The following is a 25805-nucleotide window of genomic DNA, read 5'->3' as shown; positions in this document are numbered from 1 at the left end:
TATGTTGAAAGATCTACGGTGAATGAGTGAATCAATGCAATCAATTTAAATTTATCTACAATAGTAAAAATTTGTAAACATGTAAGGTCCTGTTTATTGATTTCTTGCTTCGAGTAGACCATGTAACTTGTAGCTTCTTCATGCAATTTTCAAAAAAATATTGCAAATTTTGCCCATGAACATTTCACTAAGGAACAGGGGTAAATTTCTCACATATCAATGAGTGCAGTCCGATTCAAGTTTAAGCTCAATGATAAGGGTCTCCTTTTTATAGTCGAATCCGAAAGGCGTGCCGCATGCGACACCTCCTTAGAGAGAAGTTTTACATAGCATAGTACCCCACAAATGTTGCCAGCATTAGGAGGGGAAAACCACCGCTGAAAAATTTTTTCTGGTGGTCTCGCCAGGATTCGAACCTAGGCGTCCAGGGTCATAGGTGGACATGCTAACCTCTGCGCTACGGTGGCCTCCAATTTTCATGTGCATGTCAATATTTGTTCATCTAATATTCTTTCTACATACAGTGGTAGGGGTTAAATATTTAGGGACACTCCGAAATGAGGGGTGACCGGCGCTTGGCCTCAAATATTTCTCTTCTCCCAAACACCTTTAATTTGAGTCATATAGTTTCTAGATCGACCCATATGATCGTTTGGGAGTTTTTTGGAATGAAACGGCATTTAAATTTTGATATCAGATTTCTACAAAGACCTTCAAAATGAGCCCCACATAGTCCACATCAATCTACATGTCCATTTGGGGGTTCTTTTAAGAATGGGACAGCCCTTCATACACTTTTCATCAAACTTGGTGCCTTAATATCTCAATCAACCTGCACTCAACGAAATTTGTTATTCAAAATAGGGAAAATTTTTGCTTAAACAACTGTTTTTATCTGCAGAAAATGGGAAGAAGACATGATTGCTGTTTCATCAATCATAAAGCTGCTGTTTCCGTCTACTTCATTTAACTAAATCTGCTATTTTAATTACAAAAATGTGCTAAAATATTGAAAATGCATTCCTGATGAACTGACAAAAATTTGTTTTATTTTTTCTTTATGCTATTATTTATGTTTGGCCGGTTATGTGTTTTAATTTTTCCAAAAAGAGTTGAGCTATCGACCATGAGAATTGATACTGGAAAAAGATTTTAATGTGTGGAAAAGTAATTATCTGATTAATATAGAAACTGCAGCCATTGGTATACATTTCGAAAGGTGGCTCTGTTAATGTGGACATGACTATCGTGAGACGCACATCTCCACTGAGATACACATCTCCATTTGCCTACTGGTCGATTTTTCAGTAGCAAAACTTCTTTAAATCAACTTGTGCCAACATTTTTCAATTTTGGACTATGCATAGCATTGACTGCAACAGCCACTGGGACACATATATACGGTTGCTTTCTGGTCAATATCACATAAATGAAACTTCCCTAAATGTGTCTGTGCCAACATTTATTCTATTTTCTACTCACATAGATAAAAATAAAAAAAAGGTTTCAATCACCAAATTAATTGATTCAATTAATTTTTTAATTGAAAATCTAATCAATCACGGTCTTGCAAAAGGTGATTAAAAAAATTTCAATTAAAAATATTGGATTTTCAATTAAAAAATTATTGAAAATTTTTGAAATTTGCAATTAATTTTTTATTTGATCCAATTAAAAAACGATTCCACCAAACGAAATCGCGATCTAGGAAACCACTCATATGCTATTACAAAGCAAAAAACAAATTTTTTGCCTAACTTTAAAAAGCAAGCGTTTTTTGTTTTCTATTTGTAATAGAAACAGATTAACCTATGGTCTGCAGCCGGACAATATCCGATTGTATGAATTATTTTAAGACCAGATAAAAAGTAGACTACAAAACTTATATTAAAATGTGGGGTCAAGTCGCAGGGGGATTTGTTGTGAACAGCAATAGCAGAACAATTTGCTTACTATCGTAGCAAATGTGGTTAGTCGTTTCAGCAGATATATGAGTTCAATATTTTAGCAAATTTTATTATTAAAGAGGCAGATTTTGTTATTTGCAATAGCAGAGCGAAATGCTTGCTAATACAGCAGTCATATGTTTGGTAACATAGCTCTCATGATTGCTTTCCCAATTTCAACAAACATTAGCTGTTGTTTTAACAAACAGTTTTGCTATTTGGAATACCAAATTTCGTTGAGTGTTGAGCATGTCTAGGGCATTAATATTTCATTTACTTGTATACCCTTAATCATAGTATGGGGGTATAGTAATTTCGTCATTCCGATTGTAACACATCGAAATATTGATCTGAGACCCAACAAAGTATTGGGTTGCCCAAAAAGTAATTGTCGGTAATATAGTATAGTTTTTTTTTTGAGATCTATTTAACTTTTCTTATATTTTATATAAAAAAATTAAATTTTTTAAAATTCAAATATTTTTGAACAAGTTAATTTTTGCTTTTAACATCAAAATAGAAATTTCCGATTTATAGTATTAAGCCCATAAAAACACATTTATTATACGATTTCGCTGAAATTTAAAACAATAAGTTGTTAAGCTATAGCTGCCATATAGACTGACCTTCTAATTTAGTATCTTTTGACTAATATAAGAGTTCTGAATCAAATATGATCCAGTCCAGCGCATATTTGGATACAACTATGAATATGGTAGTGGAGTTATAATCAAATAGAATGATGAATATATCAATGATGGTGGAGCTGGGGCGGCCACCGGCACTTCGCACTGAAAATAGATATCAAATTCGTTCTTTATTCCCAACGCTGGGTACTTGGACCTAAATTTTAATACCATATTATTTTTCTTGTCTCCAATACCTTTCATTTGATACCTTTATTGTGCCCATCGGACCACCACTTTTGGATATGGGTGGCGTACCCCGGCACCCGATATCTAAAAATTATATAGCCTATGTTTCCTTGCAGACAAACGTACACAATCTATGAAAATTTTAAGAAAATCCGTTCAGCCAAGTATCATATAGTCATAATGGGTCTAATGGCGTTTTTGAGGGGTGGCGTGACCCAATGGCGTGATTCAAAATCTACTCCCGAATACCTTTCATTTGAGTTCCATATTGAAATGAACGTCCAATATATCTGTTTGGGGGAGTTTTGGAGTTGCGGCGGCCCGGTGGGTACTTAGACTCAAATTTTAATACCATATTCGTATTCTACTCTCCAATACCTTGCATTTGATATCTATATTGTCCCGATCTGTCCACTTTTAATTTTGCGTTGTGTTTTTGGCATAAGGGGGAGGGTCCGTCCCCCTTCCGATATCGAAAAATTATATAGCCTATGTTTCCTTCCAGACCAACCTACAGAATATGCGAAAATTTCGAGAAAATCGGTTCTGCCGTTTTTCAGTCTATACGGAACAAACAAACCGCGTCCCATATATCCGTGATTGGCTAATGTGCCCATTTTGGGCGTTTGTGTGGGGGTGGGGTGACCCCCTATACTTCGACATGAATTTGTATGCCAGATTCGTTATCCACTCCCGCATACTTTTCATTTGATACCCATATTGTTTTTATCGGTCCACTTTTGATTTTGGGGTAACGGTGGAGGGTTCGCCCCCTTCCGTTATCAATAAATTATAAAGCCTATTCCTATTTCCTGACCATATTCGCAATCTACTCCCGAATACCTTTCATTTGAGTCCCATATTGTAATGATCGTCAAATATACCTATTATTTGGGGCTGGGGCGACCCCCAACGTACTTGGACCCAACTTTTGCTATGAAAGTTTACTACTCTTGAACACCTTTAATTGGAATCCCACATTGTCCCGATCGTTCGACTTTTATTTTTGGATAGTACTTTGGGCTAAGGGGGAGGGTCCGCCCCGATCCCGATATCGAAAAATTATATAGCCTATGTTTCCTTCCAGACCAACCTACACAAACTGTGACAATTTCAACATAATCGGTTCAGCCGTTTTTGAGTCTATACGGAACAAACAAACAAACCGACAAACAAACATACAAACAAATACAGATTGAATTTTTGTACCCTCCCCCATACTTTTTGTAACTACTCGAAATATTCGTCTGAGACCCCATAAAGTATATATATTCTTGATCGTCGTGAAATTTTATGTCGATCTAGCCATGTCCGTCCGTCTGTCTGTCGAAAGCACGCTAACTTCCGAAGGAGTAAAGCTAGCCGCTTGAAATTTTGCACAAATACTTCTTTTTAGTGTAGGTCGGTTGGTATTATATATGGGCTATATCAGCCATGTTTTGATATAGCTGCCATATAAACCGATCTTGGGTCTTGACTTTTTGAGCCTCTAGAGTGAGCAATTCTTATTCGATTATAATGAAATTTTGCACAACGCGTTTTGTTATGATATCCAACATCTGTGCCAAGTATGGTTCAAATCGGTCCATAACCTGATATAGCTGTCATATAAACCGATCTTGGGTCTTGACTTCTAGAACCTCTAGAGTGCGCAATTCTAATCCGATTGGAATGAAATTTTGCACGACGTGTTTTGTTATGATATCCAACAACTGTGCCATGTATGGTTCAAATCGGTCCATGACGTGATATAGCTGTCATATAAACCGATCTTGGGTCTTGACTTCTTGAGCCTCTAGAGGGCGCAATTCTTATCCGATTTGAATGATTTTTTTCACGAAGTATTTTGTTATGACATCCAACAACAAGTATAGTTCAAATCGGTTCATAACCTGATATAGCTGTCATATAAACAGATCTGGGGACTTGACTTCTTGAGCCTCTAGAGGTCGCAATTATTATCCGATTTGCCTGAAATTTTGTACGACGGATCCTCTCATGACCATCAATATTCGTGTTCATTATGGTCTGAATCGGTCTATAGCCCGATACAGCTCCCATATAAATCGATCTCTCTATTTTACTTCTTGAGCCCCCAAAGGGCGCAATTCTTATTCGAATTGGCGGACATTTTACACAGGTCACCAACATATAATTTAATTGTGGTCCAAACCGGACCATATCTTGATATCGCTCTAATAGCAGAGCAAATCTTTTCTTATATCCTTTTTTGCCTAAGAAGAGATGCCGGGAAAAGAACTCGACAAATGCGTTCCATGGTGGAGGGTAAATAAGATTCGGCCCGGTCGAACTTATCACGCTTTTACTTGTTATATATAAAATGTATGTATGAAGCCAATTATGCAAGACACTATTCTTATCTCCGAATTTAAAGGAAAAAACAGCATTTGTACTTTTTTTAAGACTTCCAATTTCTGCGTTTCATTGGGATAAAAATCGTCTTTGCCGATGCATTACAAAATACATCTCATCACTGTAATCGCTAGGCTTGGTACCTATATACTTTTGAAGAGTTTGAAAGTAAAATTTACCTATTTGTCGAAAGATTTCACATTCGATTTTTGCACACTCTTTGCTTACAATTTAATTTGATCTGGTTGTTATTGTGCTTTACTATCAAGAATATCAAAGCTTTGCCTCTCAATTGAAATATACAAAATACACTAGTAATGTGTAAACAAAATTTTGCTTTTCAATTGATAGAATTGCGATTGTTTTCAAACAATGCAATTCATTACGATTGGTGGTGAGAATAAAATAAAATTTCTATTTACTGAAATTGCTATAGTTTTTTTTAATGCATTGACTACAGGCATACGTACTTCCGATGTGATTAAAGGCCAAGTGATAGGTATTTCTACAATTAGAGATAAAAGTTGAGAAAATGACAATGTTGGAATAAATTAAATTACTGAATCTAAGGAAAACGAAAAATGTTAACATTCCTTTATACCCTCCACCATAGGATGGGAGTATACTCATTTCATCATTTTGTTTGTAACTACTCGAAATATTCATCTAAGACCCCATACAGTATATATATTCTTCATGGTTATGAAATTTTAAGTCTATCTAGCCATGTCCGTCCGTCTGTCTGTCGAAAGCACGCTAACTTTCGAAGGAGTAAAGCTAGGCGCTTAAGTTTTGCACATATACTTTTTATTAGTGTAGGTCAGTTGGGATTGTAAATGGGCCAAATCGGTCCATGTTTTGATATAGCTGCCATATAAACAGTTCTGGATCTTGACCTTTTGAGCCTCTAGAGGGCGCAATTCTTATCCGATTTGTTTGTAATTTTTCACGAGGAGTTTTGGTATCACTTCCAACAACAGTGCTAAGTATGATACAAATCGGTTCATAACCTGGTATAGCTGCCATATAAACCGATCTTGATTTCTTGAGCCGCTGGAGGGCGCAATTCTCATCCGATTTGGCTGAATTCTTGCGCGAGGTGTTGTGTTATGACTTCCAAGAACTGCGATGAGTATGGCGCAAATCGGTACATAACCTGATATAGCTGCCATATAAACCGATCTGGGATCTTGACTTCTTGAGCCTTTAGAGGGCGCAATTCTCATCCGATTTACCAGACATTTAGTACAACGGCTTCTCCCATGCCCTTCTACATATGTGTCCAATATGGTCTGAATTGATACAGCTCCCATATAAACCGATCTCCCGATTTTGCTTTTTGAGCCCCTACAATTCTTATCCGAATGGAATGGAATGAAATATTACACAATGACTTCTACAATGTTCAGTATTCAATTGATTTATAGTCCGAATCGGACTATAACTTAAGATAGCTCCATTAGCATGACACTTCTTATTCATTATTCATACTTTGCCTAAAAAGAGATACCGCGCAAAGAACTTGACCAATGCGATCCATGGATTTAACTTTAGATTTAACTATACAACTGTTGCCAAAATAATAGGAGTGCTACAAAACGTTCAAGAATGCTACCAATCCTTACCAAGAAACAACCAGTTTCGTTTGCTAAAGGACATATCGATTGGCTAATGGTAAAATTAAAGTAACATTTTGTTGACCGACGAATGGAAAATTGTATTATTTGGTGAAATTAGGTCTAGATAGTATATCTGATGTCTTCCCAACACATAATATAAAGCACATTATACAAAAAAGATGTTCAAATATGGTGAGGGAAAAGTATTGACACATTAGAGCCTCTTGTACAATGGTGTAGGTCATGAATATGAACGTCTATGTTGTAATTTTGGAACACATTATGTTACCTTATGCAAAATGGGATATGCTTATTAGTATTCCAATACTGGAAATATACTAGTAAATTGCTAAAAGAGCGGTTAAGGCTAAATGGGGTTAAGGATAAGTCGTGACCTGTTCAGTCTCCTAACCTCAATCCCGTAGAACTTATGTATTTGTAAAGACATTCGAAAAAGCTGTGGAACGCAATTATAATGCCTGACACAAAACCTGCTTGAGTGATATCAAAAAATCGCTGCAAGAAGATGCCAAAATATACTTTGGACTCCATGCATCGTAGATGTGCAGAAGTCATCAAAAAATAAGTTATTATTCCAGAAACGGAAATAATTAAAGTTTTAATTAATTAATTTTCAAATTTTGTGACATTTGCTTTACAGTTTTTGAGTTATATATCAATACTCCTATTATTTTGAACAGCACATTTTTAGAAGAAATTTGTTCATGGAAATGTTTTTAATTGTTTTAGCTTTAATTACATAATTTATTGTTATAAAATTTAAGGAATTTATCAACAATCAATCTTACGTACAAACAACTGAACCAAACAAAATACTTTTTTATACAAAAATCTATTTTTTGTTTTTTAGTTGGGCGCACTACTACTTTTTTTTTGAACATAACTGTAGTTATAAATGATTAGCCATTTTTTTTTTTTTGCCCGCCTTTCATTTGTTGGGGTTTGCAGAGATTGCCGCAAACAGTATGGCAACATTTGACAGGAGAGAGTGAAAATGCAAAATTTGAAAATAAACACATGGCAGAGAGAAAACGACTACATGACCGTGAATATAGCGGTAAATAGTGCAACAATTTTACATGCGGAATGAGTAACGATAAACGTAATAATTTGGCGATATAGATTTTTATTTTTACACTAAATTTTGCTCTCAACATTTAGTTAATTACCTAACACACGTGCATATACGATTCACTTGTTTTCTATTAAAATGTTTAGAATACACATTTTTTGCAGGCTTCAATTGATTTTAATAGTAAACTCATTAAATACCTATATATGTATTTGCGTGTGTGTTTTGAAACTCCCAAGTATTGCTTTTGTTTTTTCTCCTTTTTTTTTGCACTAACGAGGAAGGCGCCCCATTTGTTGGAAGAAAAGTTTGTCTACCTGTGTCTCCAGGTAAATGTGAATTAAAACTGTCTTGAATCTAAAACCAAAAGTAACAAAACGCCAAAGAACATATCACCCATGAGACAAAGCATGTCCATATGCTTTCGGCAAACTGTTCCCTTTTATTTCTATAAACACAAACCTTTTTCGTGTTGATTTGTTTTGTTCTTATATTTTAAACACTCGTTGTTGCTGTTGTTGTTTTATTTCATAACTATGTATATCCACATTCGCATATACAAAAAGTATTGACTTGTGTGTTTGGGTCGGTCTTCTCCTTATTTAATTGAACACTCAATGCACTGACATTAAAACAAAATAGAAAACAAATGTAATGGAATTCTTTTGAATCCTCTCCACCGCCGTAAATCAATTGGGGCCTCCTTTTCGATTAACACACCCGACCGAATATACCGTTAAAAAGCTTTTCGGTTTTTTTATTATTGGTGTTTTCCGCTTTTCAGAAACTTCTCAAAATACGGTTAAAATACAGTTAAGTACGAAACAAAAGCCCCAGAAGCGAAACCAACCAAGCGAAGGGCAGAAAAGAACTGATTGGGTTTGGATTGCTACCCCAATTAACCGAAAACAAGCAACGAGTATGATTCTAAATCCAATCAAAGAGTCTGCAGTCAGCGTTTCATTATTTTACATGCATTTAAGGCTAGCATGTTTTCTATTCTTTTAACATCACATTTAATTTCTTCGAAAACTCTTTAAAAACATTTCTGCACTATCGTGTGGAAACATTTTGCCTTTATTAATTGTTTCATTATTAATAATTCGCTGCTTTCATACCGAAACGTATTCAGTGTAAATTTGCATTGGAGCCACTTAAAAAATAAAACGGTCATATTACAAATTTTCAGAATCGAACAGTGCTGCCAACAAACTCGAAAATGTTAAAAATTACTGTATTCTCTGTTTACAATTTACAAGCAGATTTAGAGCGGGTTTCTCGTAATTTAGAAGATATGGCAACATTGTGCAGTAATCAGCAATAAGAGTGCACAAACTTTTACGGAAAATCGTTCCTTTTTCCAATAAAAGAGAGTTAAAAACATTTGGAGAGTATTGTAAATGATTAAAATGTCTGCTGGATTTGTTTTTCCAGCAGAAGTTTTTCTTCTCGTGCAAATTTCTACTGGCAAATTGTTAATGGATGATTGATCGCGAACACACATAATTGGATCGTTTTATTTACCAGTCTAGTGGATTCGCTAGCTTATGGGTGGTACCATGATATAACTACCAGGTAGGGTACCGTAAACAGCTGAGTACAATTTTTCTCGCGAAGTGCACCATCTGTTAACGAGTTTTGGTTGTGTGTGTATTATAGTTACAAACCATGACACACACAAACAACGAAAAAGGGCCCGAATTAGTAACATACTCAAAATCAGAGTTGCACTAATCACAGATTTTGGCAGATAGTGTACTCAATATTTTGTTGTTGGGCAACTGCCACTACCTGTAAATGAATATGTCTTGGGTGGTACAGGATGAACTTATAAGGTGAGTCTTAATAACACAGCTGTGATTTTTTTTCCTAAATTTTAAAAAAGATGTTCCTTTTTATTCGATATGTCACACATACGCAAAAACAGTGTTATATAGAAGAAAATATGAATGTAAAACACATTTGAAAGGATAAGTTATAAAAAAAGTTTATTTCTAAAACCAATATGACATTTCAATTTACGACATTTGCCACTCAAAGTAGTTTCGTTTGTTGTTGTGATAATGACGCAAAAACAGTGCCTTAAATCCGGATTTCATAACAGCGCAAACAGGGTTTAATGGATTTTTGAAGCAAAAAAAAAACTCACTGATTTCATTTAGTAGGACATTCCCTCATTAAGGTTGGTACTATATTCGGTTTTCAAAATAAATTATAAATACAAATTTATAAATAATTAAAAAATTAATGTTTCTTTCATAACAAACTATTGTACGAAGTAATAACGATTGTGAAGGTGTTGTGCTTTTGGTTTTGCTATAACAACAATATTATTTTTACATGTTGAAGATGTTGGCAAAGGCTTTTGGAAAATTGTGTTTATTTAACTAATACCAACGAAAATACTACAAAATCTAATTATTTTTATAAATCAAAGCCTAATTTATTTAAATAAATATGTTGCGTTATTCCTCTTTTACTTTTGTCATTCAAAGTGATGGCACAATGTTTTAATAAACGGTGATAGTCAGCGGCGATAAGACTAGCCGCTAAGGCTCTATAACACTACATGTCCTTGTCTTATGACAAGTGACTTTTTATGTATCATTGGTATTTCATTATGTGTGTCAAAATCGCCAATTTTCATACCATTCATCATATTTGCTATCACACTAATATGTTATTTTTGTATGACATAACCTAAAAATTTGAGCAAAAGCTGATTTTTTATGGCAACAAATATGAGAGAAAGCTGTTTAAATCATAAATTTGTAAAAATAATTTAATTTAAGGTTGCTTTCATTCAACTGACAATAAAAACAGCTGATTTCTTTATGATTTTGTCAGAAGGAATAGAGCACCTTATTTTTGTATGTTTTATTGGTTTCAATGGTTCGTTTTTCTTTATTTATTTGCGAAAAATTAAATAAAATAAAGAAAACAATAAGTGCAGATAGAAAAGCGGTATGGAATGGAAACAAAATCATTTGATTGTTGTCAAATTAAAAATTCAGCGACTATTCCGAAAGCATAATAGAATACCAACCCATAGTGAGGAAAATGGCAAAAAATATTATAGTGGCAACCATGGGAACTATTGCCGGAATAATTATCTTTGTTTTATTGGTTTCAATGCTTGGTTTTCTTTATTTTTTTAGAGAAAAAATATAAAATAAATTAAATAAAGAAAACAATAAGTGCAGATAAAGAAAATTGTTTTGATTTGGAACAAAAACATTTGATTGCTGCCAAATTACTCTTGAAATTTCCGCGACTAGTCCGAAATCAGTACCGCAATTCTGTAACTTAAGGCAGATATATTCATTTACAGGTAGTGGCAGTTGCCCAACAACAAAATATTGAGTGCATTATCCGTCCAAATCAGTGATTAGTCCAACTCAAGGCGGATTTTAAAAAGTGGTCTCACACGAACAGCCGTTAACAGCTGGCCAGTTTTGACGGTATTAAGATGACAGGTTTGTGTTTGTATTCTCTTTGTTGTTAGCTTCTTTCTCGCATATTCTCTGCTCATGTACGCACACGTATACACACACGCACACAAATTTCTTTGCGTGTGTTGGCAAAACTACGATCAGCTTGATGACAAGATGGCAGATTGCATCATATTTATTATTTGTGGTTGTTGTGCAAATGAGACCACCTTTAATTGTTTCGCCATGGTAACTCTGATATTGTGTATGTTACTAGTTCGCACCATTTTTCGTTGTTTGTGTGTGTCATGGTTCTTAACTATAATACACACACACAACCAAAACTCGTTGACAGATTGTGTACTTCGCTAGAAAAAATTGTATTCAGCTGTTAACGGTGCACTACCTGGTAATTATGTCAAGGTTTATGTGAGGAAAATGGCAAAAAGCAATTTTAGTGGCAACGCTTGACATCATTGTAGGCATCATATTTCTTTTATTGGTTCTGATGGTTGGTTTTGTCTTTTCTACTTTATTTATTTACGAAAAAAAATAATAAAACTAAAGTGCAGATTAAAAACGTCATTTGATATGAACATAAAAACAAACCTGTAAAATTCCGCTCGCTGAACAATTAAAGATTTTTGCGACTATTCCGAAGCCAGAATAGAATACCAAGCCATACTTAACTTTTTTGACAATCTTGCAAAAACGCAAGCACATGAGGGCGCACAGTTGTAAATTCACCATCACACCACCGTTTTTTATTCAACATTAAAGAAAATATTGATGTAACGTGTAAACTCCGCTTATGATTACCAAATTTGACATACGTCGACGAGGTATGCTTAAATTTAGGCGTGTCGCTTTATTGTACCGTATTTTGTAATTATAAAATCGGGTGAGGAATTGTCCAGTCACCCGAGTTAAGAGGAGACTCATCATTATTACGCTAGTGCCTATGTCATTAGAAAACAATACAACAAATAATGGACTCGAATTATAACGATAATGGAAATCTGCAGTTGTTTCAGCTTAATTGTATAGAACACATTGCACAAGGACGTCATGTTGCTCTTAATGCCGATAGTGCAGCCGATCGAAAAAGGACTAAAGCAATGGCTTTGTTGAAAGTCTTTGAAGCAACACGCAACGAAACACAAGTCTTGTGTCTTTCGAAGTTCTGCCATGGAATTCTTAGATGAGATACAGACTTACAGATACAGATACAGGAAAGATCTGCAAATATCAAGAGTAACCTTTGTATAGGTGGTGTAAGAACAAACATACTTTATGAATACCATGTTATTTGCGGTACACCAGGACGCGTTTTTAATATGATTTGGAAGAACGTGTTGCGTACATCAGCTCTTCGTTTTTTGGTGATGGAAGATGCGTCCATTTTGATGATGAACAAGTGATGAACATATTCAAGAGGTTGCCAGGGAATTTTCAGGTTTTTTTAAGTTCAGCTTTTGCTACGATGGAAGTTCTCCCCACATTTTTGTCCTATTCGACTATGCAAACCCTAGTATGGGTTGAAGAACATGAAGATGATGTAACTTGTGAGGAGTATAAGATTAAACAAGGCTTCCAAATGAACACCATAGAAACAGTGCAAATCATGAAAAATGAATCAGTCTCTTTCTCAAAACCTACTTTATTGGGTGTTTATAACATTACCAATTCCAAAATAACCCCTGACAACAAAATTAAATATTTTAAAGAGCCTCAGTCCACTGACTATCCTCTAATAATGGGTGATGCATATTCAAGATTTATCTTTCAGACTCTAGAAACTAAAAGGAGCCTCCTCTACCCTTGTTTCATACTCTGCATTTGGCCACCGATAATCCAGAACCTTCTGGAAATTGTAGAGTATTGGTTTATGCACGCCAAGCCTTAATTGAAAAATTAATGAAGGCCTATTACAGACGAAGGTCAACTTTAAATGTACTTGTATCTCGTTATGAAGGTAAGCTCTTTATGGTCAAGGACATGGATTTAACCAATAGTGTTGATTACGTCAGAGAGCCTGTGCACACCCATGACAAACGTCTTCACCAGTTGTTATTGAGCGATAGTCCACATAGACCACCCAATGTGTATGAACAGTACGAGGCCAAGAAGCAAAAACATCAGTTACATAGTACACGAGGGCATTACAGAGAAGACGTTTATACCCAAAAACTACTTTGATCAATAGGAATTCCACATTATGCTAAAAATTTGAAATGGTTATATGCAATCACGGCATCATTTAAACAAATAACTAACTATGAAAATGTAACAATTCATTATGCATATAATGAGCCATAATAATTTGTTTGTGGTCTTTCAACTTTTTAATGCCTAAAATGTCTTATTCTTTTTTATACCCACCACCATAGGATGGTGGTCTAAGACCCCATAAAGTAAATATATATTCTTGATTGTCTCGTTGTTCTGAATCGATCTAGCCATGTCCGTCCGTCGAAATCACGATAGAGGTCGAACGCATAAAGCTAGCTGCTTGAAATTTTGCACAGATACTTATTATCAATGTTGGTCGTTGTTGATTGCAAATGGGCCCAATCGGTTCAGGTTTAGACATAGCTCCCATATAAACCGATCTCTCGATTTGACTTCTTGAGCCCCTAGAAGCAGCAATTTTTTTCGATTTGGTTGAAATTTTGCATGTGATGTTTTCTTATGACTTCGAACAACTGTGCCATGTGTGAACCAAATCGGTCTATAACCTGATATAGCTCCCATATAAACCGATCTCCCGATTCGACTTCTTGAGCCCCTGGATGCCGCAATTTTTGTCCGATATCGTTGAAATTTCGCATGTGGTGTTTTGTTATGTTATGACTTCCAACAACTGTGCTAAGTAGGGCCCAAATCGGTCTTTAACCTGATATAGCTCCCATATAAACCGATCCCTTGATTTGACTTCTTGATCCCTTACAAGCCGCAATATTTGTCCGATTTGGCTGAAATTTTGCATGTGGTGTTCCTTTATATTTTCCAACAACTGTGCCAAGTACGGCCAAAATCAGTCTATAACCTGATGTAGCTCCCATGTAAACCGGTCTCTCGATCATCCTTGTTCGGTTCCTAGAAGCTTTAATTTTTGCTTGTTTGATGGAAGTTTGGTATAATAAAATTATGTCCCACAACATACTTTATTTTGTAAAAATTTTTGGCAGAGTCCATGGTGGTGGGTTCCCAAGATTCAGCGCGGCCGAACTTAGCACGCTTTTACTTGTTATACCTATAAAGAAAAATATTTAAAACATTAGTATATATGTATTGCTTATATAAAAACACATTTATTTTTATTATTATGTTTTGTTTTTTTTTTTTGTTTAACGATAGTACTCCGGGCTTGTTTTTTGTAATTAAAGTGAATTATTTGTTTTTAAAGTTGATTGGTTTTTCATTTTGTTTTTCAATGCTATCGACAAGGGATCATAAATGTTTTCTTCATCTTCGGCATTGATTCTAATGCCAAGTTTATAAATGCAAATTTGCCCATGTACATACATTCCATTATGGAACAACGGAGATACTAGTCTCTTATATCAGTAAGAGCTGTACGATTCAAGTTTAATCTCAAGCGCGACCGCCGCAGTGTTGCCATATCGCAAAATCTTGGAAATAATTCTTGAACTTTTGAACGGATAGAGATATGTACAGTCAATTTTGATGTGTTTTCCAATAAGTATGCAAGGTTGGGGACCCTAGTGGGTCCAGAGGCTGATCCATGGAGTTTGAAAGTTGGCCACCTCGAGTATGTCAAATTTTGTATTGCTTGCCAAACAGTCATATTCATAGTCATTAGAACTCCATAATCTAGTAGCACATCTTTACATTTTTAGGAGCATACCAAACTTACAATCGCCTGTCCAAGGAATTGAATTGGAAAAAACTTGGTGCATTATTTGCAAAGTGGAGCTATTGATAGATCATTAAAATTTACTCAAAAAGGTAACCGTGAAGCAATCTTTTTTGGCACGCCGTTCGGACTCGGCTATAAAAGGTAGGCCCCTTATCATTGAGCATAAACTTGAATCGGACTGCACTCATTGATATGTGAGAAGTTTGCCCCAGTTCTTTAGTGGAATGTTCATTGGCAAAATTAGCAATTTGCATTGGCACGTTTTCTCCTACGTCGAGACACTAATTACACTAAAAAATTATATCACCTGAAGTGGTTTTCCACTTTCTTGAGTGCAGATTTAGTGACTGAATTATCGGCGATATGCTCCGCTCTCTCTAAAGTCATGGAGAGCATGGTTAATCACCATCTTGTAAGGTATTTTTTTTCTGTCAGCCAACACGCGGGGGATGTCCCCTATGAATGCAGTGCATTGCGTTGGCGAGAGGAAATTAGGAATTGGAGGGGGGAAAAGGATGTAGTGCTTATTGACATGTCTTAAATCTTTGGGTGTCAAAGTGGGTGGGAAAAACATTAGCCGGAAGTCGATTCCACATACGAACGGTTCGGGCGAAATAAAAATTCTCTCTATAATGCATTGTGGAATGTCTAGTATCCCTGACATACATCCTTACATCAGGAATAAGAAGACGAATATCAAACGAACACACACCATGAAAGTACCGATAGAACAGTGCCAAACAACCCACATTGCGACGATGATGAAGGGAGGCAATAGAGTTGGATACCCCACTGTCCCCAATCAACGCCGTCGCTCTCCCCTGTACACAGTCCAGTAGCTCCAGGGATGATTTTGAAGCTTCAGCCCATACATGTGAGTTGTACTCCATTTTCGGCCTTATGAAAGTGGTGTAGATGTTAAGAAGATCAGACGGGGTGAAGTAATTCTTACACCGTTTAAGGAAGCCTAAACACTTGAATGCTTTTTTCGACATTTCGAATACATGTTTGGCCCAGAACATTCCCAGAACTACACCGTTGATAGACAAAGATGATCGTAATGGGTCAGCGGATCGTTTGTGTGACAACAAGCAGCACTGGACTTCCGTGCATTGAAATCTACTCGATTCATTCGACCCCACTCAGAAATGGCCAACAAATCCTGGCAGGGTGTATCGTCCATAACCCTCCTCTTGTCCTCAATCTCTCGAAGACTTGGCTTATGGTCGAATGAGTACGAATGACAGAGATTACTGTCATCCGCAAATGAGTAGATCGGCTTCGATTCTGACCCAACAGATCGTTGATGAAAATTAGAAAAAGGGAAGGAGAAAGAACAGATCCTGTGGTACACCTGCGGTCGATTTGTGCTCATTGGATGCGAACCCATCTATAACGACTCGAATAGTGCGATCTCTGAGAAAGCTCGAAATAAATCGAACGAAGCCAGTGCACCGTGCAAGAGCCACAACCTTAATCTCACCATACTGGTGGATTGAGCGACTCCAACGTTCCGACAGAAGTGCCATGAGATCACCCGTAGAGCGATTTCGGCGGAACCCATACTGTTGGTCGCTAAGAAAGCCCCTCAATCGAAAATGTATCTGGCATCATGCCCCAAATATTTTTTCGAACTCGTGGAGTTAAAAGTCACCAATGTCTCTTTTGCACCATTAACCCTATTGACCTGTTTACAATCCTTGGCAGCCGGTTGTACATACCGGATTGGCTCGATGGAGTCTTTCATCGGCAACGGCTGCCGCCTCAGTATGCAACACATTGCCAGAACAACAACAACTGCTGTTTTGAGTTTTGTGAACACGGGTGCAAGTGCCTCTGCTACTCGATATGATAAGGCGAGTTATTGGCGCTTTTAAATAACCAATGGTCATAACGTTCCCGCGGCACCTATAACGCCGAACGCTTGGGTTCAAATCCCGGCGTGAACATGAGAAAAATGTTTAACGGTGGTTATCCCCTTACTAATGCCGGTTAAAGTCAATCTAACCTCGAGATAATTTTCTAAAACCAAAATTTAAATTTTGCATAAACATTTTTAAAACGTTTTTATTATGCTTCTCTGTCCTAAACAACATTTTCCTAAAATTTTTTTCTATAGACAAATTTCAATAAATATTTTTAAAGACAAAAGTTTAACCCATTACGCCTGGCCCTCGATTCCGTTGTCTGATTTTGATGAAATTTATCTCTACTTATAAAAGCGCTACGTGATTGGCTGACTGACTAAGCCCCCAAACGGCTAAAGCTAGTGTCATGAAATTTGGCACGAATATGGGCCTTTGGTCGTAGGCGCGCGATAAGAAGCGGTTTTGTGATGTTCGTACGTTTAGGTACTAAAAAGTACGAAATGGTGCCTTTTTACCCAGCGCAAACTTATGACTAAACAGCAAAATTATGACTAAACAGCGTCTCGAAAAAATAAGATTTGATGATAAAAATTTCCCAAAATAGTACCGGAAGTGGGTATTGGTACGTGTAGTACCGTAATTGGTACTTTTTGGTACCATGCTTGTTAATTGAGTTACACTATGGCAACCTTAATTGGGAGCCAAAAGAGTTTTTGGCATTTTGGACATTTAGGAACAAAAAAGTACCAATAAATGTACAAAATAGGTGAACTTTGCATGGGGCGAATGGGTAGAGCTAGAACTTTGAAATTTCGCTTAAATGATTGTTGTTACAAAATAAAGAGGATATATAGAAAACAATATGAAAAATAGTAATGGAAACGGAAAAAACGTACGCTTAGTGCCGTATTTGGTACCCATTCATACTCTCTTTACGGATTGAACTAGAGCTCTGAAATTTAACATTTAAATTATACTTTGAAATATATGTTGGCTGACAAAGTTATTATTTTAAAAAAATCTGAAATTTCGGTACCAAAAAGTACGTAATAGCTTACTTACCTTAAAGTGAACGGAGAAGGGTAAAATTAAATAAAAATGATCGATGTCTTGACAAATATACGATAAGTTTTACCAAATATGAAATGTTGAAATCGTACCAGGAGTGGAATAAAAAGTACTTAAGTGCTGTAATTGCTACTATTGGGTTGTCCAAAAAGTAATTGCGGATTTTTCATATAGTCGGCGTTGACAAATTTTTTCACAGCTTGTGACTCTGTAATTGCATTCTTTCTTCTGTCAGTTATCAGCTGTTACTTTTAGCTTGCTTTAGAAAAAAAGTGTAAAAAAGTATATTTGATTAAAGTTCATTCTAAGTTTTATAAAAAATGCATTTACTTTCTTTTAAAAAATCCGCAATTACTTTTTGGGCAACCCAATATTTAGTACTTTCTTTATAGATTGAGCTACAGATCTGAAATTTGGGATACAGGCACATCTTGACAGTATGTACCGGACGATTAGAAGATTTGTTTGATATTCATTAATTTTGGTACTAAAACGTACAAAGTGGTACTTTATTTACAGACTGAGCTACATCTGTGAAATTAGGGATACAGGTACATCTTAGCATCATGCAACGGATGACTAGAAGATTTTTTTGGATTTTGTACATTTAGGTACTAAAACGTACAAAATGGTGCTTTATTTACGGATTGACCTAAAAATTTCAAAATTGCGATACAGTTAAACAGTATTTATCGATCGAATAGTTTTTTTTAAATCCGTTACATTTAGGTACTAAAACTTTCAAAATTAATTTGAAAAAAAAAAATAATTTTCTAGCCCCTACAACAGAAAAAATCATTTTCTTAATATTTTATGACCATTTAGCGAAGAAAGCTGGATTTAATGATTTTGGCATAAAATAGAACCTGCTGTCAAAAGAAGTAGGTTTATTACCATAAATTTATTTTTTTTATAGAAACCATCAAATGTTACAGGACATTAAAATGGATTCCAGAAATCTCACTCCTAAGAATTGTGAGAAATATTTTATTTGATTTTTGGGATATAAAAAATTGCCGACTTTCCGCAAGCCAATTTTCCTTTAAAAACATGACGGGAAATTTTTGTCCAAATTTTATTAAGATTCCTCTTTCCCAACTGGAGCTAGAAGGCAGTTCTATTCTTGGGTATTTTTCGTCGTTAATGCGAACCTGTTCACACGGAGCAGCAGCTAGTGCCGTTGCCGTTTTCTTGCGTTCGAAGCCATCAATACAACTTCCAAAAGATATTTGCACCGTGTTGGCAATGAGTGGAGTTCAGCTTTGACTTTATGACCAAATGTCACCGCCAATATGTCAGTTCCTGCACCCAGTGACGACCAAAATTGTCAAAAAAAAAAAAATTAAGTATCTTTACCAATATCACAGTAACAAGAATTTTGGCAATATTCAATTTTGAAACAAAGGTGGGGTTGGCCTCTTCCCCAAAATAAAATCCTGACTTCGTCTCTGTCCTGCACATAAGCGTAGAAAGGCCTCTGGGCGGTGGTGGGCTAAGCACCCGCAAAAAGTTTCAACACCTGGATTTCCACCTATTCTACCCAACGTACAATCGTAGACTTACTTTCAATGACCACATAATGTTCTCTAATACAAATTAGACTACCCTTGACAAAATCCCCAATCCCATGGCAGCCGGTTGTACGTACCTGATTGACCCGATCGAGTCCTTCATCGGCAAGGGCTGCCGCCTCAGTGTACAACAAACTGCTACAGCAGCGTTGACAAAACCCCAACTAACCCTGTGGCGCTTATGTTTGCTACAATGTATAGAAATTACCAGATATACTAGTACAGGGCATGTTTAAATATAAAATTAAATTAAATCTATCTATGGATTAAACTTCTGAAAATTTTAGCCCCAAACTTTAAACTAACCACATTTGTCAGATAAACCTGTCTCTCGTAAGAGGCCTCTGCTTATATCCTAATTTTAAAAATTTTGTTTTCTTTGAGTTGCAGCAGAACGAACATCCATAGTCGAATGTAGTTGACAGCTTCAATTATAGAAATATGTCCTTGTTGATGGGCATCGATTGGTGCCGTGGAACTTACTTGTTTATTCTTAATGTAACATTCTTCTGCATAGGTCGAAACAGTTAACAAGCACACTAAGCATGATGCATTCCAGGCCAGCCAAGACTATCGGAAAAGCGATACAAATACCAAGCGCTCCAAGAACGTCCTTTTAAGAGCAAACGCTTGTCGTTCTTGTTGGCATACGTGAACTTTTTGATTTTACTTCTACCGCTCATATCAGAGGTTATTTCCCTTTTACTAATTTCGTCTGTACACCTTTGGACGCATTCTCCAGTTGTAACAGGCTCTATACATTTGATCTGCACTTCAAATTATAATTCCCTCCTTAAGCCAATGACTCCGGATCCGATTGTCCATACATCCTTTACCCTTAAGCACATTCTATATATATAGTGATTCTGTGCAAGGTATACAACACCGATTCGTGATTGCGAGTCAAAGCAACACAAGACGCATTACAGTTTCTAGCCAAATGTTATTAATCACCACTGTTCAAGTAATTGCCATATATGTTTTCCACAATTTCACATCATTTTGTTTGTTTGTTTTATTATGCACGTTTTATATTTTTAAAATATAAAGGGGAAAAAAACTTATAAAAACACTGTCTCCTGCACAAACTCTAGCGAAGTTAAGCAACCAAGGCGGAAGCTGTGCTGGACTCGTATTTCCAGTTAGGTGGGAGGACACTCTTGGTCTTGTAGTAGCGGGCCAATCTGTGGATACGGGATTCAACCAAAATGAGGCGGAATTTACCATCCTTATCCTTGCGGTTACGTTCCAAATGCTTGCGGATGGCAACAGCCTTCTTGATCATGTGGTACAAATCCTCAGGGATATCGGGCTTAAGGCCGACCGATTTCATGATGCGCAAAATTTTGTTGCCATTAACAAAGCGAACTTGGGCAACACCATGGGAATCACGAAGAATGATACCTGTTGTGAAGCGAAAACAAAGCAATTAGTTTTATACATAAATCTTTATAAATTGCAACTCATAGCAAACATACCAATTTTGGAGGGGGTCAAACCCTTTTTGCCCAATTTCTTGATTTGTTCCTTAACATCTTCCGAGTTAAGCTTCAACCATGAGGGAACGGTTCTTCTGTAGGGTAAAGCTGATTGGGAAATACCCTTACTGCAAGAGAGCAAAAAATTTCCTTTAGAAAAATGAAATCCACGCTAGTTTATGAGAACCACTAATCAGGCGTTTCAGACGAGCGGCTGCCAACAAAAAAAAAACACATGGATCCCACACAAATCAATTTCAGATATTTGACTTATACAATAACCTATACACCAATTTTTCAATGCTATACGATCATAGAATTCAGCCGCTCATCTGCTTGGTCATTATTTTAAAATTTCCATTGGATAATTAAGAGAAATATGGAATTTTACCCAGGAGCGTGCATACGACCCATCTTGTCAGATTTTTATTTCACACCAAAAAGAGCGAAACGGATGTAAAAAATGGAACACTATGGCGAAAATCATTGCTGCCAACATTATGAATGACGTTAATGTAAAACAGAGCCGTTAAACAAGACTTCAATAAACGCGCAAAACATTAAGGTAGTTACGATTTTCCATATCATATATTATAAGAGAAAAATCGTATCCATTGCTGTGCATTGGTACTATATATTGCAAATCTCGATTATTCGGTTATTTTAATCTGTTATCGTATGATATCAATTACTGTCTAGGGGCTCAATTCTCTTTCAATGTTGTATTGTCTTTGTTTTTCCCTTCTCCTTCTATGAAAACATGAAGTGAAAAATATTTTCATTTTCATATGAAAACATGCTGACAAAATGTCTTTTGGTAGAACTCCTACTCATTTGCGTTTTTAATCACATGGCAGGATGCATTAATAAGGTGAGGTCATGCGAACAGTTGAAAATAATTTTTTTTTTTGGTTTGATTTTGCAGTAAATCTAAATGTCAAAGGCTTGATATCACAGCTGTGATATTTTTTTTATATCTTAAAAAGATGTTCTATTTGATCCGATATTCCACACATGGGCAAAAAACAGTATTTTAATGAAGAAAATACAAATATAAAATACATATGTAAAAGATCACTTCATGGCGAAACAATTAAAGGTGTTCTCATTAGTACATCAACCACAAATCATATGGTGCAATCTGTCATCAAGCTGATCGTAGTTTTGCCAACACACGCAAAGAAATTTGTGTGCGCGTGTGTATACGTTTGCGTACGTGAACAGAGAATATGCGAGAAAGATGATAACAACAAATAGAATGGAAACAAAAATCTGTCATTTTAATACCGTCAAACCTAGTCAGCTGTTAACGCCAGTTCGTGTGAGACCACCTTTTTAATCCGCCTTGAGATAACTTGTAAAACAAAGTTTATTTCTCAAACCACTTTGACATTTCAATTTACAGCATTTGCCATTCAATGTGGTTTCGTTGGGGGTAGATTTTTGTTGTTGTGCTTATGAGTAGTTGTACCATGTCAACTTTACAAACCTGTGGGTATCGTCAGGATACACTTATAAGGTGAGGTCGTGCAAACAGCTGAGTAAAATTTCTTTATTTTTGTTTTGATTTTGCAATAAATCTAAATGTCAAACGCTTGTTAACACAACTGTGATTTAAAATCTAAAAAAAAATAGTTTACTTGATCCGATAAGCAACAAAACAGTCTTGTTATGATAAAAAATCCACTTTGACATTTGAATTTACGGCGTTTGCCAATCAAGGTAATCTCGTTGGGAGAAGATTTGTGTTATTGTGCTAATGACAATAACTTCTAAATGTACCATGGGGGTTGGTGGCGAAAATTCCCACTGGGCTGTGTTTTTATTTGCATTATAGTTTTTATTTGCATTATCATTCGTAGCAGCCACAAGGATAAATGATTTATCATTATAAACGTGTAAATTATAAATTAAAATAATCAAAATGTGAAAAAAGAAACAAAATGCAAAAATCCTTTAAAAACCAAACAAAGCGTTTGACGTTCTAGTGAAATTTTGATAATACTCTGAAATTGCAAAATTCCATCAATCAGCTGGGCTAGAAATTTGCCAGTAAAAATTTGCAGGAGAGTAAGAATAGCCTTTAATCTCTTTTACTATTTATTTGAATTAAGCAGCTGGTTTTCATAAAACAGCTGTTCGATGCTGCAAATTTCTCTAGTAAAAAATTTGCAAGCTCTCACTTACCAAACTCTCAAAACATAGCTTGCTCTCATATACTCTCCCGTTCTCTTTGCCTAGGCCGCGATTAGCTGTTCGCGTGTCATGTAGCTGGAGTTACATACCACGAAGAGAACTCATGCGTGCTTAAGTAATCTAATGCACATGGTATTTAACTCTTTTGACTGAGTTAAATACCATGCGCCTTTTGCTGCGCACAAATTTCTAGAAATAAGCTTGTTTATGTAATTTTCAAAGTTTCAATGGAAAGTGGTAATAATGTGGTTTAATATGATTTTAATAAAATAATTTCTCTAATTTATGGACTGCAAAACAATTTTTGAACAGTAAACATATTCAAATCATATGTTTTGCGCCCAGATACGCGTTCAAGAAAAGAGTGTTTTGTGAAAACTTTCCACAGTGAACGATCTTAATACCTACTTTAATGCTGAATATGCAACTCTAGCGGATACAGCTAAGACATTTATGACGCCACTGAAAAATAGATGTATAGAATACAAGATGGCGACAAACAATTTTCGCCGAATTTCAATCATTTTCGGCAATTAAAGTACACATGTGCTGTAAGTAATGTTACGCAGAGAAAATTTCATTTTGAGCTGTGTAACGGTGCCGACAACAAAAATTTCGTTTAGGGTATGTCGATGCATTTCCTATGGTAACGAAAATTTCGTCAGAGATGCATACTGCGCTTAATACTAAACAATGCAAATCACTTATTATCGCATGACATCGATAACTATCCAGTACAAATATTGCACTGGAATTTTATACATTATCTGTCTATGCTTTGACATGCTCCAACGTCGGGATTTCTTAAATAAGTGCTGGCCATAGAAAGTTGCACCGCAGCCGCCAATGTATTTGATTGAGTTTAGATACCATGTGCTGACAACATTGAAATATCAACACCAAGCACGACGACGACGAACGGAGACTACAGACCAAGCGAAAACTAATTGCGAGTGCACAAATTATTAAAGTTGAAATAATGCTTCAAAAATGCATTGAAAATCTATAAAAATACGAAAAATATAGAAATAAATGCCCAATAAGTTTCGTGCAATGAAAAGTGTTTGACACGCGTGATTATTTGAATGTAAAAAAGCGTTTGAAATACATAGTGCCACAGTTCTCAAGACCAAGAAAATAAGTCCGTGTTCCATGCTAAAAAAGGGGTACAAAGAAATTTAAGAACATTGCGCTACGCTGAAAAGACATGCATATTCTATCACCTATCTCAAGTTTTAACACTTTTTTTATATTAAATTACGTAGTTCAGTTCTGAACTTGGAAAAAAGAGTTGGTGACTTTCTTTGCCGTAATAGAACTAACAGACCCAGCACACATACATTCAAATAAGCCCCAGTGTGCGAAGAAACCGAAAGAAAAGTTGCGATTGTATCTCGCATCGGCAACGAAAAAGCCGTGCGGTGTTTGTACCTATACTCTACCCACATTTGTCATTCGCTATCCAAGTTAGTTCTCAAACACCGTTCTCTCACTCACTCCCTCTTCTATACTGTATACCACCTAAATGACCAACCAACCAAAGTATTGAAGCAAACAAAAGAACAGAAAGCAAGAAACGAAAAACAAATTATTTTGATTCATGTAGTATTATTTTGCATATAAATATTGCAAATAAATATTATTTTGCAATATAGAGCTTGTTTTCTGCATGTATATGAAGAAAATAAACGATGCAAAGACATCTCCACATGCAACCAACCAATTGAATTAATTTGAACCAAAAGCAATAGAAAGACACTAAAATAACTGAACAGTGAACAATTGAATAACCCAGAGCTGCCGCGGCATCATCGCCATGGCTGAAGACTCCAGTGATTATAGTGAGTTGGATTCTCGGCCTTCGGGGAGTAGGGGCCGATATCCGACTCGCAGTGATCCGAAAAGAAAACGTCGTATCGTTATGCGCATTGAGTTTGATGATTCAGAAGAGTCGTCGTCGTCATCTATCTTCTCTGAACAAAGCTCCAGTGATGGGGAAGACTTGGACATCCGAAAAGATCAGAGAAATGCTTGTAAAAAAGATCTTGACGATGCACCATCGTGTTCACGCAGACTTCGTAACCGGCAAAATCAGATGAGTAGTCATTCGGCTGCCGGCAATAGCCGCAGCGGCAACAACAAAGTCAATTCCGCTGTCGCCGTTCACCACGAAGACGACGACGAAGGAGATTCCGATGAGTTTCAACGTAATGCAGCGCAGCGCCGTTTACGCAGTCGTCGCACAAATCTCTTAGATGTTGGAATATCCGATGGTACAACGAGTGGCAGCGAGGTAATGAATCCCTTGAACTTTTCTTTCTATTTCAGCGCTAATATCTTTTATGCCAATAAAAATACGGACCTACATTTCTAAGCAAACCCATATGTATGTATGTATGTATTG

At 36.2% G+C, this 25805-nt stretch overlaps 3 protein-coding genes across 4 annotated transcripts in view; 1 reads left to right on the top strand and 2 right to left on the bottom strand.

The window, feature by feature from the left end:
- The window catches only part of LOC106081298 (probable multidrug resistance-associated protein lethal(2)03659), an 84433-nt gene extending 75674 nt beyond the window's left edge, over positions 1-8759 (bottom strand). The window contains exons 1-2 of one of the 2 annotated variants that reach the window (XM_059364150.1): positions 8369-8759; positions 8107-8263 (exon numbers count right to left, since the gene is read on the bottom strand). The gene's annotated coding sequence lies outside the window, so the exon portion shown is untranslated. The remainder of the gene's footprint in view (positions 1-8106; positions 8264-8368) is intronic. The other variant, XM_059364149.1, reaches the window with a different exon arrangement.
- Positions 8760-20724: 11965 nt separating this feature from the next.
- Positions 20725-21693, bottom strand: LOC106081291 (small ribosomal subunit protein uS15). The gene is made up of 3 exons (XM_013243167.1): positions 21597-21693; positions 21206-21333; positions 20725-21131 (listed from the first exon to the last, which is right to left on the bottom strand). The coding sequence occupies exons 1-3, from the start codon at positions 21617-21619 to the stop codon at positions 20827-20829; spliced, it is 456 nt and encodes a 151-aa protein (XP_013098621.1). The 5' UTR covers positions 21620-21693; the 3' UTR covers positions 20725-20826.
- A 2607-nt stretch (positions 21694-24300) lies between these two features.
- Positions 24301-25805, top strand: part of LOC106081286 (serine/arginine repetitive matrix protein 2) — a 62335-nt gene continuing 60830 nt past the window's right edge. Inside the window, exon 1 of the mRNA XM_013243154.2 lies at positions 24301-25694. Coding sequence (XP_013098608.2) covers positions 25218-25694 — 477 coding nt within the window. The 5' untranslated portion in view covers positions 24301-25217. The remainder of the gene's footprint in view (positions 25695-25805) is intronic.

Source organism: Stomoxys calcitrans, chromosome 2 (genome assembly GCF_963082655.1).
Source record: "Stomoxys calcitrans chromosome 2, idStoCalc2.1, whole genome shotgun sequence".
NCBI lineage: Eukaryota > Metazoa > Arthropoda > Insecta > Diptera > Muscidae > Stomoxys > Stomoxys calcitrans.
This window is presented reverse-complemented; position numbering and strand designations above follow the sequence as displayed.